Source organism: Protopterus annectens, chromosome 7.part1 (genome assembly GCF_019279795.1).
Source record: "Protopterus annectens isolate FY-2018-M chromosome 7.part1, PAN1.0, whole genome shotgun sequence".
Classification (NCBI taxonomy): Eukaryota; Metazoa; Chordata; order Ceratodontiformes; family Protopteridae; genus Protopterus; species Protopterus annectens.
The window spans coordinates 5,073,424-5,088,423 of record NC_056740.1 but is presented as its reverse complement, the minus strand read 5'-3'; the positions used below and the strand labels follow the sequence as shown (position 1 = coordinate 5,088,423).

Below are 15,000 nucleotides of genomic sequence, written 5' to 3'. Positions count from 1 at the left end.
GGAAGTTATACTGCCACTTTATTTAACCCTTATCAGACCTATTATTGAGTATAATGCCTCCTTTAACATGTACCTGACCAGACGTATGCATCATTTGGAATGTTCACAAAGATTCCTTCCCAGGAGACCAGGAGAATCCAGGGTATAAAACATTTTCCTGTATGTGCCTTAAAGCCCTATCTTTTACTATGTCTCCTACAGGTTGCTGAGAGGTGATCAGTGCCTGGCATACAAGGCATTTTCAGATCCAGGCCTGATGGCCATTTTGCACATCTGCAAAAGAACAGCAGCAGAATGACTAAATCTAAGGATTTAAATTTGGTTTGTGACATAAATAAGACAAGTTGGTTAGATAGATATGTGCCTCTGAGAATCACCATGCTCTGGAACAGGCTCCCCATTTGAAACAGAGGCTATCCTTAACTCTATTTAAGCATAAACTTGACCTTCTTCTTCTTGCTTTTCTTGGTTAGGGGTCGCCACAGCAGATCACATGTCTACTCATGATTGGCAATGGAGTTTTATGGTGTTGAGTTGCCAGCCCAGCACCCAAACTTCCGCAGAAGGCACACACACACACTCACGCCTAGGGCCAGTTTAGAGTGTCCAGTCCACCTACAGCATGTCTTTGGGAGAAAACCAGAGCACCCAGAAGAAACCCACATGACCACAGGAAGGACATACAGATTCTGCACAGAAGGCACCCCAGCCGAGGTTCAAACCAGGGAACCTCTTGCTGTGAGGCGACAACACTAACCGCTGCACCACCGTGGTCACCCTTAAGCATAAACTTGACCAATGGATGGAAAATCAGTCTGACCATGTCTGTGATAGACAGAGGTGACAGTAGAGTCCAAACTAACACCCCCCAAGATAACCTCTATAAACTTCCTAACATACCCCCTCTTAATATATGTCCATAATACATAGGGACACAACTGAGTTGGATTTCATGGCTAGGCTTATAAAGGCCCTCGTGGTAGTTAGCTTAGAATATATCAAAAATCAGGAGAAAAAAAAAAAACTATTTTACAGAAAGTCTAAAATGATCAAATTGTGGGGAAAAATATTTTTGCAGTGGGGACTCATACCCTGTAATTAAGTCTACTAACTCTGAAACTGCACAGCAGCAGGGAAAATGGCAATTTCCTAGACCCGGCTGTAATGCAATCTAGCAGTCAGCAGGCTTAAAAACACATGAAAAAAATGTTCATATATATATATATATATATATATATATATATATATATATATATTTATTTATTTATATATATATATATATATAGAGAGAGAGAGAGAGATATGTTTCCTTAAGTTGTACACTGTTTCAAGTGTATCCAGAAGCTCAGTTCCAGGATGTGAGTATTGCCTCCCCTGTGTGAGGAGGAACAATTAGCCCAGCTGTGAATACTCACTGTGAACCATCCCGTGAGTGGGTTCCAAATCTCAAAACGACCATGGTGGACTAGACCAAAACTAGCTAAAAATGAGAAAAGACAAGACTGAAGGCCAAAAACTGGTTAACTGTAGATGGCCGTATAAAGTTACGAGTTAAATTGCAGAGAAAGAAACAGGATCTCAAGTATCTTCAACCTTCAATGTTAAAAAAGAGGCATGGAGTCATTTGTCCTTTTGATAAATTTTTTAAAAAAGCCTTCCAAAGCATTGTTCAGTGCTGGTTGTGCACTGTAAAAATATCACTGCTCAGTGGGTAATGTTGCCACACTTACTGATGACTAACCCAGTTTGTACGCATGGAAATTGATAAATATAGCTTCAGCTTCACCTCTGACTTGGAGATAATTATTAGTACTATACACATGACTTGTTCAAAAAGACATTTTCTAATTTTTTTTAGAGTATGCCTGTTACATAATAGCAGGTATAGGAAGATGCACTTTTCATCTGAAACACTTTAGAAGATGTATCTCCCCATTTTACTGCTGTTGTCCATTTTCAGGTAGATGGCTGCACATAACATCTCTAACACATCACTAGAGCTTTTCACCATTGACACTTTCATTGTAGCATTTATTTACCTTTTTATAACAGTAATATGGTAATTGTTAAATGATGAACAGCATTAACTGGAAGAAAACATAATGTGGATAGTTTCATAAATGTTTGTTGCAGTTATTTTTCTAATTTGTTACTGGAATTGCTTTGTCAGCAAGTTCACCTGACTTTTTGAGCTTGGCTAAACTGATATTTTGTAATAGTAACTGTAATTCAGAACACATGAAAATTTCTTTAGATTATGTTTATAATAAGAAACAACTGTGATGGCAAGGTGGATAAGTATGCATTTCAACATAGCATATATAACTGAAATATCATGACGAAGCTCTGTATAATTTAATTATATTGTAGTAGCACTGTTCTAGTGAAGTACACATGGTGTTACTAAAAGTCAAGAATTTTGGCATCGTGGATTTAGAGAATGATTTAGTCAAATTATCTAAGTTCTCATAGCTATGGTAGTAACACAGAATTCTAAATCACGAGATTAGTCCATTTTGCATCCTGACCCATGCATTAATCGGTGTTTGTCACTAAAGATTTCCAAGGACAGTTGAATTACCCTAACCTGTGTCTTTCAAAACCTGGTAAAAGTTGTGGTAATAGGACCCAGTAATGCTGAGATTAAACAGTGAATCTTTCAGAACAAAGTCATTTTTATAGCTTGAATTTTATGTTTGACACAGACAAGCTTCACTTTCCATTTACCAGTTAACACAGCAATAGTTGTAGTGAGTGCTGCATAATTCTTTGTCATTGATGCTTGTATTGATACATCCAATATAGTAGTAATATTTTCTATTATTTTGTATCCTCCTTGCAGCAGGCTATCACTTGCCAGAGGCATAATTCACCAGGTGTAGCAGACTTGCTTTAGTCTCCGCCACTTTTAACCCACCCATGTGCAGGGTCAATGAGGAGATAGATTAAGGATGCTTGTGCAGCATCGTGATGATGATGCTGAGGTGTGTGCCCTAACTTGTGCTCCCTTTTGGCAGCCTTGCCATCTCAGCATACTTTCATGTATGTGCAACCTCCTAACTAAGCAGCTCACTGCTTATGCTGCATGGAGCTGATCAGGCTTGGCCGCTGCTTATTGCAATGAGCTTAAGCTCTCCCTTTCATCCAGAGTGGGTTTGACAACATCATCAGCTAACTCCCACCAGCCCAACCCTGTGGTTCCTCTAACATCAGTACTGCTAATTGAACCTAGGCTATGTGAGGTGAAATAAGGGCTTTATCCCACCACACTATACGGCTGCTACCGAGATAATTAATATTAGGATTATTCAAGCCAAAATGCCAATCATTTATAATTATTTTCTTGAGAGTATATTTCACTGTCACTATTTCAGCCTCACATACACTTATAGTTCTGTGCATTCTGCTTAAACAGATCTCGTAACATAGGTAAAGAGATACCTGTTTTGAATAAGGTTAGTAAACTACCATACACAAAAGGGCATGTTTAATGGAATGCCATAAGCAACTATAGTAAATGTGTCATCGTGTTGTCCCTAATTGGATGAGAGCATTGTTCAGTGATGCTGTATGTGCCATGGTGTTGTGCCTAATAGGATGACAGCATTGTTCAATGATGTTCGGTGTGTCATGATCTTGTGTCTAATAGGATGAGAGCATTGTTCAGTGATACTGTGTTTGTCATGGTGCTGTGCCTAATAGGATGACAGCATTGTTCAGTGAGGCTATATGTGTCATAGTGTTTACCTAATAGGATGAGAGCATTGTTCAGTGATGCTGTATGTGTCATGGTGTGTCCCTAATAGGATGTGAGTATTGTTCAGTGATGCTGTATGTGTCATGGTGCTGTACCTAATAGGATGAGTGCAGTGTTCAGTGATGCTGTATGTGTCATAGTGTGTCCCTAAAAGGATGACAGCATTGTTCATTAATGCTGTGTGTGCCATGTTGTTGTGCCTAATAGGAAGAGAGCATTGTTCAGTGATGCTGTATATGTAGTGCTGTTGTGCCTAATAAGATAAGATCATTGTTCAGTGATACTGTATGTGTCATGGTGTTGTAGCTAACTGGATTGAAGCATTGTCCAGCGATGCTGTATGTGTCATGGTGTGTCCCTAATAGGATGAGAGCATTGTTCAGTGTTGTTGTATGTCTCATGGTGTTGTATGTGTCGCAGTGTTGTGCCTAACAGAAATTATAGCATTGCTCAGTGGTGCTGTATGTGTCATGGCGTTGTGTCTAATAGGATGAGAGCATTGTTCAGTGATGCTGCATATGTCATGGTGTCATAACTCTCAAACTCTTAGCCCATGAAGTCTTGCCAAAGCCTGATATAATGGCCCAAAAATATGAACAGATTTTAAATATTGCTCTTATACACTTAAACATGAGTTAGAGTAACAGGGGTTGTGTTAAAATGCATTTTCTAAAGGATATGCAGTTTGAAACTGAAATGTGTGTCATTATTCAGTGATTTAATTCCTTAGATCATCTCAGTGATTTGCTACAAAACCCACAAATTTTATGAGGAACAGACTAAAATTGTGAGGCAAAAATCTGGACATTCTGTGAAAATCTGGACAATTAAGTGGTATGCATGTTTTTGTCCCTAATAGGATGATAGCATTCTTCAGTGATGTATGTATCATGGGGTTGTATGTGTCGCAGTGTTGTGCCTAACAGGATTACAGCATTGCTCAGTGGTGCTGTATGTGTCATGGTGTTGCGTCTAACAGGATGACAGAATTGTTCAGTGATGCTGTATGTGTTATGGTATGTCTCTAATAGGATGGCAGCATTGTTCAGTGATGCTGTATGTGTCATAGTGTTGCCCCTAATAGGATGAGAGCATTGTTCTGTGATGCTGTATGTGGCATGGTGTTGTGCCTAACAGGATGAGAGCATAGTTCAGTGATGCTATATGTGTCATGTTGATGTGCCTAATAGGATGAGCACATTGTTCAGTAATGCTGTATGTGTCATGGTGTGTCCCTCATAGGATGAGAGCATTGTTCAGTGATGCTGTATGTGTCATGGTGAGTCCCTAATAGGATAAGAGCATTGTTTAGTGATGCTGTATGTGTCATGGTGTTGTCCCTAATAGGATGCGAGAATTGTTCAGTGATGCTGTATGTGTCATGGTGTGCCCCTAATAGGATGAGAGCATTGTTCAGTGATGGTGTAGGTGTCCTGGTATGTCCCTAATAGGATGACAGCATTGTTCAGTGATGCTGTATGTGTCATGGTTTGCCCCTAATAAGATGAGAGCATCATTCAGTGATGCCATATTTGCCATGGTGTTTTCCTTAAAAGAATGAGAGCATTGTTCAAGGATGCTGTATGAGTCATGGTGTGTCCCTAATAGGATGAGAGCATTGTTCAGTGATGCTATATGTGTCATGGTGCTGTACCTATTAGGATGAGTGCAGTGTTCAGTGATGCTGTATTTGCCATGGTGTTGTGCCTAAAAGGATGAGAGCATTGTTCAGTGATGCTGTATGTCTCATGATGTTGTACCTAATAGGATGAGAGCATTGTTCAGTGATGCTGTATGTGTCATGGTGTTGTCCCTAATAGGATGAGAGCATTGTTCGATGATCTATGTGTCGTGGTATGTCCCTAATAGGACGACAGCATTGTTCAGTGATGCTATATGTGCCATGGTGTTGTGCCTAATAGGATGAGGGCATTGTTCAGTGATGCTGTATGTGTCATGGTGCGTACCTAATAGGATGAGAACATTGTTCAGTGATGCTGTATGTGTCATGGTGTGTCCTTAATAGCATGAGAGCAGTGTTCAGTAATGCTGTATGTGCCAGTTGTGCCTAATAGGATGAGAGCATTGTTTAGTAATGCTGTGTATGTCATGGTGTGTCTCTAATGGGATGAGAGCATTGTTCAGTGATGCTATATGTGTCATGGTGCTGTGCCTAATAGGATGAGAGCATTGTTCAGTGATGCTGTATGTGTCATGGTGTTGTCCCTAATAGGATGAGAGCATTGTTCAGTAATCCTGTATTTGTCATGGTGTTGTGTCTAACAGAATGAGAGCTTTGTTCAGTGATGCTGTATGTGTCATTGTGTGTCCCTAATTGGATGAGAACATTGTTCAGTGATGCTGTGTGTGCCATGTTGTTGTGCCTAATAGGATGAGAGCATTGTTCAGTGATGCTGTATGTGTCATGATGTTGTGCCTAATAGGATGAGTGCAGTGTTCAGTGATGTTGTACGTGTCATAGTGTGTTCCTAATAGAATGACAGCATTGTTCAGGGGCTGAAGCAAATATCAGAGGAGGCATGAGCATCCTTGCTTAGTCCTTTTATTTAAAGTAAAACATTAAGTGATATGAGGACCTATGTTAAGTGCATGTTATATATTTCCTATGAAGAAAAGATAGCATATCAGTAAATCTGTGTGTGGGGGGGGGTTCTAAGACTGTAAAATGATAACCTCCTGAAGTTCAATTAAGTGTCCTCCAGGAATAAAAAAGATAATGTATGGAGGAGTTTTATAATTGTCCTTCAGGTGTGACAAAGATTTTTCTTTGAACACTAGCTGTTGAATGATAATTCATCATAAAGCCAGTCTGACATTATAAATGAAATTGCATAAACGAGTTTTAAGTTTATTACTCAAGAGAGCTATAAAAAAACAAAATTTAAATGTCAGATAGGGTCATAAGAAATAACAATTTCTTAATTAGAGTTCAGAATTAAAGTTATTACAGAAAAAGCAAATGGTGAAAGGTAATAGGATGTTCTTTAAAACTCTTATACATAAAGTAGGAAGCCCAGTACAGTGTGCTTAATTAATATTTTTTTGTTAGCATGAAAGAATATAATAGGTCCATGTGTTTTATTTCATTTAAGCCTTTTATGAAATGAGTTTCAGAAAGGGTAAAATGTTTTAAAATTTTTGCCCCAAATTGTTCAGATAGGTTGAGGAACTTTAGAGATGCCAAGAAATTTCTTTGACTATGTCTCCCCTGCAGCTGCTCAAAATGTAAGTTTATAAGGAGCAAATTAAATGCTTCTAAGAGGGAGGGTCTAACTCTGCATAAATTCTTAGAAATGTGTATTTAATCTCAGCAACTGGGTGAAAATGACACTTCTCTAAACTTTGTTAGTTCTTTAACTGCTCGAAAGGTTAGCCTATGGATTCTATACTCAACTTGTTTATAATTCCTGTAGAATGAAACTAGTTTTCTTGTCAAGAACAATTTTTATTTTCTTTTTTAATTTTACAGCCTTTACTGGTAATCCATTGTTTCACTTCTAAAACTGTCAAGGCCATTGTCCAATAATCTTGTAATCTTTCTCCTCCCATTTTTTAATTAAGACCTAGCTTAATTTCATGCATGTGACCCCTTTGTGTTCCTCCCAGACGAAGATCAACTGTAGTGAATCTGAAACAAAACTCCAATGGTGTATCTTATGCCGTGCGGCATTCTATGTTTTGGGTAGATCAACGTACCTACCAAAATGCCATATTGGGTCTCTAGAACATTGCTTGCTTACAGGTGATCTTTTTTGTCTCAGACTCATATGTATGTATTCCAGAAATATATCTCGAGTAACAATGAAGTGAGCAGTTAGGTCTTCTGTTTTATAAGTTAGGAAGACTACATAACTACCCTGTAGATAGCTCTAATACTATTATAACTGTCATGGATCAGTCAGTTTCATCTAGGAAAAAATGTATTACAAAACATAGAAATTATTGTTAATCAAATACTTTCAAAGCAGAAGTACCTGATATCTCTGTCAGCCTATTATTTCATCCTAATAAAATAACTCCTTCATAGGCAGAAAAAAATCATTTCTTCAAGATTTAGTAAAAGCAGGGATCAAACCAGGTTTTACAGAAGAAAGTAAAACTTTGAATTGCCTCTTTAATACCACTAACCACATCCAATTATCTGTATATTTTAGAATACTCAGTAAATTTGAAGCTTGGAACAATAGGAAGTCTATATCATTCAAATCAGCAAGTTGAAATAGGTACCGAGCAGCTAGTAACCAAAGAAAAAAATCATTAGTTAGTATCCCAGGTAGAATTGTGCTCACCTACCTGAATTAATAAAGAGGAAGATTTTAACACAGAATGACGACTCACGTATTTCTTTCACGGTAGAAGCTTAAGAATGAGGAAGAATTTTACCAGGACTGGGATACTAATTAATGATTTTTTTCTTTGGTTACTAGCTGCTCGAAACTTCTTTTAACTTGCTGGTTTTGACAATATAGGCTTCCTATCATTCCAAGCCTCAGATTTACTGAGTTCTTGTTGCTCCACTGATGTGGATATCTTAGCAAGCAAGAGATTAAGGTATACACAAGGCCACTGTTCGAGTGGTCCACCTAGTGAATTTTGGTTTACGTTATATTTTAGAATAGTGCATCAAACTATTAGTAGTCAATTGAATTTTTGCATCAAAATACTTTTTTTCAGATGAGTATGCTGAGGATACTACTTTAAAAGGAAACCTTGTCTTCCACACTTTAGATTTTCACCCTAAGATGTATGTCTGTCTGTCTATCTATCTATCTATCTATCTATCTATCTATCTATCTATCTATCTATCTATCTGTGAAAAACTGAGATTGTATTCATATTTACTGGGATAATCTGACCCAAACACCAGGAAAATTCCTGTGTTTATTTTTCAGAAGTGCCATGGAACTTTTAATATCAATTCAGTCAAATGATGCTTCAAGATGACTGTCAGGTGTTGTGGTATAATCATTAGGGTGCACTGCAGTGTCAGTATTGGAACATATGAATTCAAGCACCTGATATGGAAGTAGACCCTATTGCCTTTTATTTGGCATCCAAATGCCAGTAGGCAAGGGCTGATGTATTATTGGCTGGATTTGATATAACCTAAGTACATGAAATGATTAAAAAACAGGAAAAATAGCAAATCAATAACTGCAAGTATACACAGGTACAAAACAAGTGCTTCCTCAGCAATTGTTTACATACTGAATCCTACAGTGTAATGAGGAAATGTGCATTCATTTAATCAGTCTCAAGTGTAGTGGGGTGAATCCCACAGCACAGAAAAAATATTATTAAGTAGGGGTTGCTTCTTGTAGTCTGCAATGAAAGGGTCAACATCAATATATACTGCTGTTATTTATACAATATAGAATCATCAGTATTCTAAAATATGTATGCTGACTGGAAACCTTATAAGAAAACAAGCAAGAGTAAATATTCTATAGGATTGGGAAGTGTACTAATTGGTTTTCTGATGCATGAAACAGACTACCAAGCTACATTAAAGCACTAGTTTAGATATTTTTAAAACAGCCTGGACACTTATTATGGGAAGAAGTGTTTTGGTATATTGGCAAGCAAGCTAGAAGGTCATTATTGCCTGTGCTTGAAATATTTGTATGTATGTATGTATGTATGTATGTAACCAGCAGCTGTGACTAATGTCACTGTAGCACATGGTAGCCACAGTGATAACTTCAGCTTTCAAAATGACAGCAGTCACAGCTGCCATTTTCTGTGTTACAGACATTTTTGTTTGACTGCTTGTGCCATCTGAAGGTATTACATACATTCAGAAAGGAACTATATTTAAACAGAAGCACCATACAGGAGGAAAAAGGGAAGAATAAGCCATGTGCAAGCATCAGTATGCACATTATGAATGCTTGTGCAGTGCCAACTGTAGACATTGCCTGAATAGAGAAGATCATGTAGGAACAATAACGCCCGTTCATACAATGACATTAACTGCAAAAAGAAAGAATTTTTTTTAAATAATGTCATTGTATAATGGCAATAATCCACTCCTGGCTGTGGCTAATACTAGAACAAATTAATCAGCCATAGGTAAATCTAGCATTACTGACACCCAGTCATGGACTATTTCTATAAAAGCACATGATAAAAATAATTTCCACCTCCTGTAATATGATAAATACTGACTTACCCACCTTAAATAAAACTTTACAGTTTGCAATCTTGTGTAGATTTGGGTAAATAGATACTTTAAATGGTAGTATAAATTTCTGTAAATACAGGGTTCCCCGTCATAATCCCGAAATACTGAAATCTCGAATTTCAGTATTCCGAGACCATGAAGGCGAAAATTTAGAATACCGAAAGTGCATAAGCACAAATTCAAATATCTCAAATCTGTGCTTATGCATTTCCGGTACGGTACGTGAAGTGTTTGGCTGGGATGGTGTCTAGAACTGAAGGTGAGTGAGTGTATGTGTGTGTTTTTGTACATTGTATGTGTGAGTAAGGGTAGGGAGGTGTAAGTATGAGTGTGAGTGTTGGATGTGTTGGTGTTTGTGTATGTGTGATGTGTATTTGTGTGTGTGTGTGTGTGTGTGTGTGTGTGTGTGTGTGTGTGTGTGTGTGTGTGTGTGTGTGTGTGTGTGCGTGCATACACAAGCGAGTGTAGAATGCTGTGGTGTGATTTTTTTTTGTTTATGTGCGATCTCGGAGTTGGTGTATATAAGAAGAGGGGTGTGCGGTGCGCAGCTCCCCACATGGGAGCTTGTCCCCCTGCTTACATGTAGTGTAGGGTTGTGTGGTTTGTGTACAGTGGGTAGAATGGTGTGTGTGTTATGTGGTGCATGGTGTATGTATGTTCGTGATTGTGTGAGTCATAATTGTGGGTTTTGGTATTGTGAATGGTTCGGCTTCATAGTTTCAAAATACTGAAATTCGAGATTTCAGTATTTTGAGATTATGAAGTGGAACCAAATACAGACACTTATCTATATCTATATATCTTTATATCTATATCTAGAGCTGCAGACTCATATATACACACAACTATATAAAGGAATGATAAAAGCATCTCTGCATATCTGATGTCCCACATAACTGTTACCAAGCCTATACAATTTACATGTGTATTAACACCTACACAACTAGTATAATAATATTAAGATGGATTACCTATATCCCTTTACTATCAAGGCATCACTTCAGAATTAAAGATTTAGTGCATCTTTTTAAGTTAGTTCTGAACTCCCTATCATCATCAGGTCCATAGCAGCATTTATATTTAAACTAATATGCTTATTAAGGATTTATGAATGAGATGAATTGCCTTGGCTATCTAACGTACTTTATGCAGAAGTACTTACTTGTTTGTTGACTATGTGAGGTTCTTACCTGTAGAATATGTATAATGTGCAGCAAACAATGGAAATTGGCTCACAAAGGTGTGCTGGTATTCTAAAATAAGACTGTAAAAACAAAAGTCAGATGGCATATTTCTTCATAAAAGTTTGAGATACAATATCTTATTTCTTGTTGTGTCTCTTTTTTGGGTATGGAGAGGAGAAAGATTTTTTTCAACCTATTGTTGGTCATCATTTGTCTTTGGAGTAAACCCAACCCATGTTTTCACTCAGCTCCATTAGGCCCAGCATCCTTCAAGCATCTAACAGCTCTTACTGTGTTGAGTATTCCTTCCAGTAGAAGGCATGCAGAAAGCTAAATGACACAGATTTATATGTATTTATTTATTGGTTTATTTATTTAAGGTTTATTTATTTGCTTACTTGACCAGGTAGGTGATATAGACCACAGTGAGGATTTTTCAGTCAAGTCATAGTTACAATAAAACTAAAGATAAACAAGTGTAAAGAGACAGGTCTACAAATTATTAGGAAAATGTAAAGAAAACAAATGGGCAACCTTAACACTTAAGATGTTTATTTTAAGAAAGATTAATTACACAAATAAGAATGTCCACCAAATGTGAAGCTGCTTATCTCACCTTTTTTTCTATAATATATTTAATTAGAGAAGCATGTTTTCTTCTTAGCTGGTAAGGTATCTGTGACTGCCAAAGTATATTCTGCTTTGCTGGCACTAAATGGGTCACTGCTCCGTACAGAATAAAGACTTTCTACTTTGGTGAGATTAGATCACTCCATGTTCATGTTCACATGACAAAGTATGAGGCTGGAGATTTCAGCACAGCAATATTTGTTATGCTGCATTGCTCAACTTATAAACATTTAATAATTGTTTAGATATTGACGTTACCAATATAAACTCTAAGATGTGGTTGCATGTTTGCAGTATTTGTTGAAAATTTGTGCATTTGAACATTCACATTATGATGTTAAAGAGATATTCTTTTTATCCAGTGCTGTGAAGTCATATTTTATAGTTTGGATACTTCTGTCTCCTGCAGGAGCTAATTGCCCTGGGTATGTCCAATTTGGTTGGAGGATTTTTCCAGTGTTATGCCATCAGCTCCTCTATGTCACGAAGCTTGATACTGGAGAGCACAGGAGGGAAGAGTCAGGTAAAGTATTATAATCCGTAAGTGAAAGTGTTTAAACTTGCATAAACAAATGATATGAGTGGACTGCAAAATCTGAGAAGGAGATGAAAAGATGAACAGAAAGCTAATGTATTCCCTTTCAAGAATGCCCAAGTTTGGCACTTCAATTTTAATGCAAATGTTGCTAAAGGATATGCTTGTGTCATAAAAAAGAATATAAAATGTTATATAAAATCTAAACTTTGCAGATGAGTGACTCCCCAAATGACTTAGCCATCCAGCAGAAAGATTTGTCCGAAATAAACAACTGGTACCAAAATTATGGACTGAAACTTAATGCCAAAAATGCATTTTTGTAATCTTTAGAAAGTTGTCTACCCCAGGGAACTACCACATTGACAATTTACCTCTGAGAATTGACGCAGTTGTTCAGGATTTGTGAATGTATGTGGCCAATACCCTAAATGCATGCCAACATGTGTCCATTGTCAAAAGAAAGTATTCTATACTTTTTAGCTTACAAACAAAGGGATTGTGTGTAGATCTAGGGATATCATAGTCACTTTTTACTCAACTCTCATTAGGCCAGTCACTGAGTATAACGCCCACATGGGTATGTATCTGTTCAGATATGTTCAACAAATGGAACTCCTACAGAGATACCTTACTAAAAGACTACAAGGCCTAAACAATATGACCTACATGGACCACCTCGAGGCCTGTCTGTATACCTGGAATCCTACAGACTCCTAACAAGTGACCTGTGCCTGGCATACAAGGCATCCTCCAACCCAATATTAATAGATTTACTGCATGTCAGCATGTCAAATGACATCAGAAATACTTGGTCTTGAGAACTAAACCTCTTCTGCACATGAACAGAATGGTTTGGTGGGAAAGATTTATCTCACAGGTGATATGATTGCTCTGGAACACACTCTCCATCCAAGTAAAACAAATGTCATCCCTATCTACATTCAAGTGCAACTTGGACCTATGGACAGGCAATAGAATATTCACTACAGGACTGCCCCTGTACTATAAACAGACACAGTCACATCCTAAATGCTTTATCCCTTGTGTGGGTTCCCTTAAATTATCTATGGTATGATCCCAGTTATTTTCATTAGCGGTAATAAATTATTATAGACCGTGGGGATGGGTAAGGTCAATCTAACACCAAATGGGATAGGTTAATTCAAACAGCCCACAAGGGCAGCTAGCCTAGCCCTTATCTATAAATCTGACTCTGTAAAATGTAAAATGGGAGAGATTAGCAATAAAAAGGAACTGTGATGACTCGATTACATAACAATTACCACTGAGTCTGAAGTGACCAATGTGCTTCATCTGCATCCAACTATTTTTTTGTAGTTATAATACAAAAAAATATGGCATTACCATAAATGTTAAATTACTGATTAAATGTGAATCTTGTTATATACTAATTTTATTTATTAATAAACTGTTAATTCTAATATAATAAAAATATGTACATAAAGATCGAAGACACTAATAGCTATATACAAATAACCTGTCTACTGTATGTGTCAGTGTTCATGTACATCAGTAATTATATGAATATAAATAAGCACATGCAAAATATTTATAATTGCTGAAAATTGTGAAATAGGATAATAGCTATATCTTCAGAATGGCAAAATGACAGTTATCAATAAGCTGTTCTAACTTAGGCCAATATTTATACTTAATTGGATAATTTCTGTCTGTATTTAGTCTTAAACAACTGCTATAATATTAATAACATTTTGAAAAGAGACTTCTTTCAGTTTCTGTTTTCTTTGCTACTGCAAATGTATGGTTTTCATAAGATATCTGTAGAAGCAGAACATTTATCAGGAACAAAAACTGTAATATTTTGATACTTCAGAATTGTCATACCATAAAGCTTGAGCAAATCTGTTAAAGCCTTTTTGAATTTATATAAGCCTTCATGGAAAAATCCCCTCACAGTTTGCTTTCTGTTGACCTGCATTGGATGCTTTATAAATAGGCGATACAGTGGGGTAAGTTACTTAAAATAAGTCTTTTGGAATATGGCCCTGTATACCTCTACTATTATTATTATTATTATTATTATTAATATTATTATTATTATTATTATTGTTATTATTTTGTTGTTGTTATTATAGTTATTATTGAATGTTTCACTAATGTTTTAAGCTGTAAGAGAAGCCCTATGAGAACATTTTCCTATAAACAACAAGCCCTATGAGAACATTTCCGTATAAACATTTTCCAGGATAAAAAATATGTAAAAACAAGAGATTTCAATATAATTTGCTTTTGAATTAAGAGTAAATACAGTGATTAATGTTGTAATGTAATTTTAAAGGGCTAATTAAGGAGATTTACTCATATTATTGTCCTTTTAGACAGTAAATAAATATAATAACAGCATGGGTTAATTATTTTCTCTGTTGAAGGAATACCACTAAATCTTTGAATTTAAACTTTTCTTAGATGAGTTGTTATATTTCTAGCATACCCTTCAGATATTCCTTAATTTACCAAAAAAAAAAGTTAAAGTGAAAAAGGGGTGGGGGTGGAGGTTGAACTCTACATGTACGGTGCAGGAAACTACTTGTTAGTAAGCCAGAATCACAGCCCTTTATGTGAGAAGAGATTACACTACACTTACTTTGTAAACTGTAAGAAGTATGAAACTTTAATGTCTGCCATTATTGACTGACCACAACAG

The 15,000-nt window shown here is 36.7% G+C and overlaps 1 protein-coding gene across 1 annotated transcript in view; it reads left to right on the top strand.

The window, feature by feature from the left end:
• Window positions 1-15,000, top strand: part of LOC122807522 (solute carrier family 26 member 6-like) — a 516,873-nt gene that overhangs the window by 223,678 nt on the left and 278,195 nt on the right. The window contains exon 9 of the mRNA XM_044078447.1: window positions 12,186-12,299. Within this exon, the coding sequence (XP_043934382.1) occupies window positions 12,186-12,299 (114 nt within the window). The remainder of the gene's footprint in view (window positions 1-12,185; window positions 12,300-15,000) is intronic.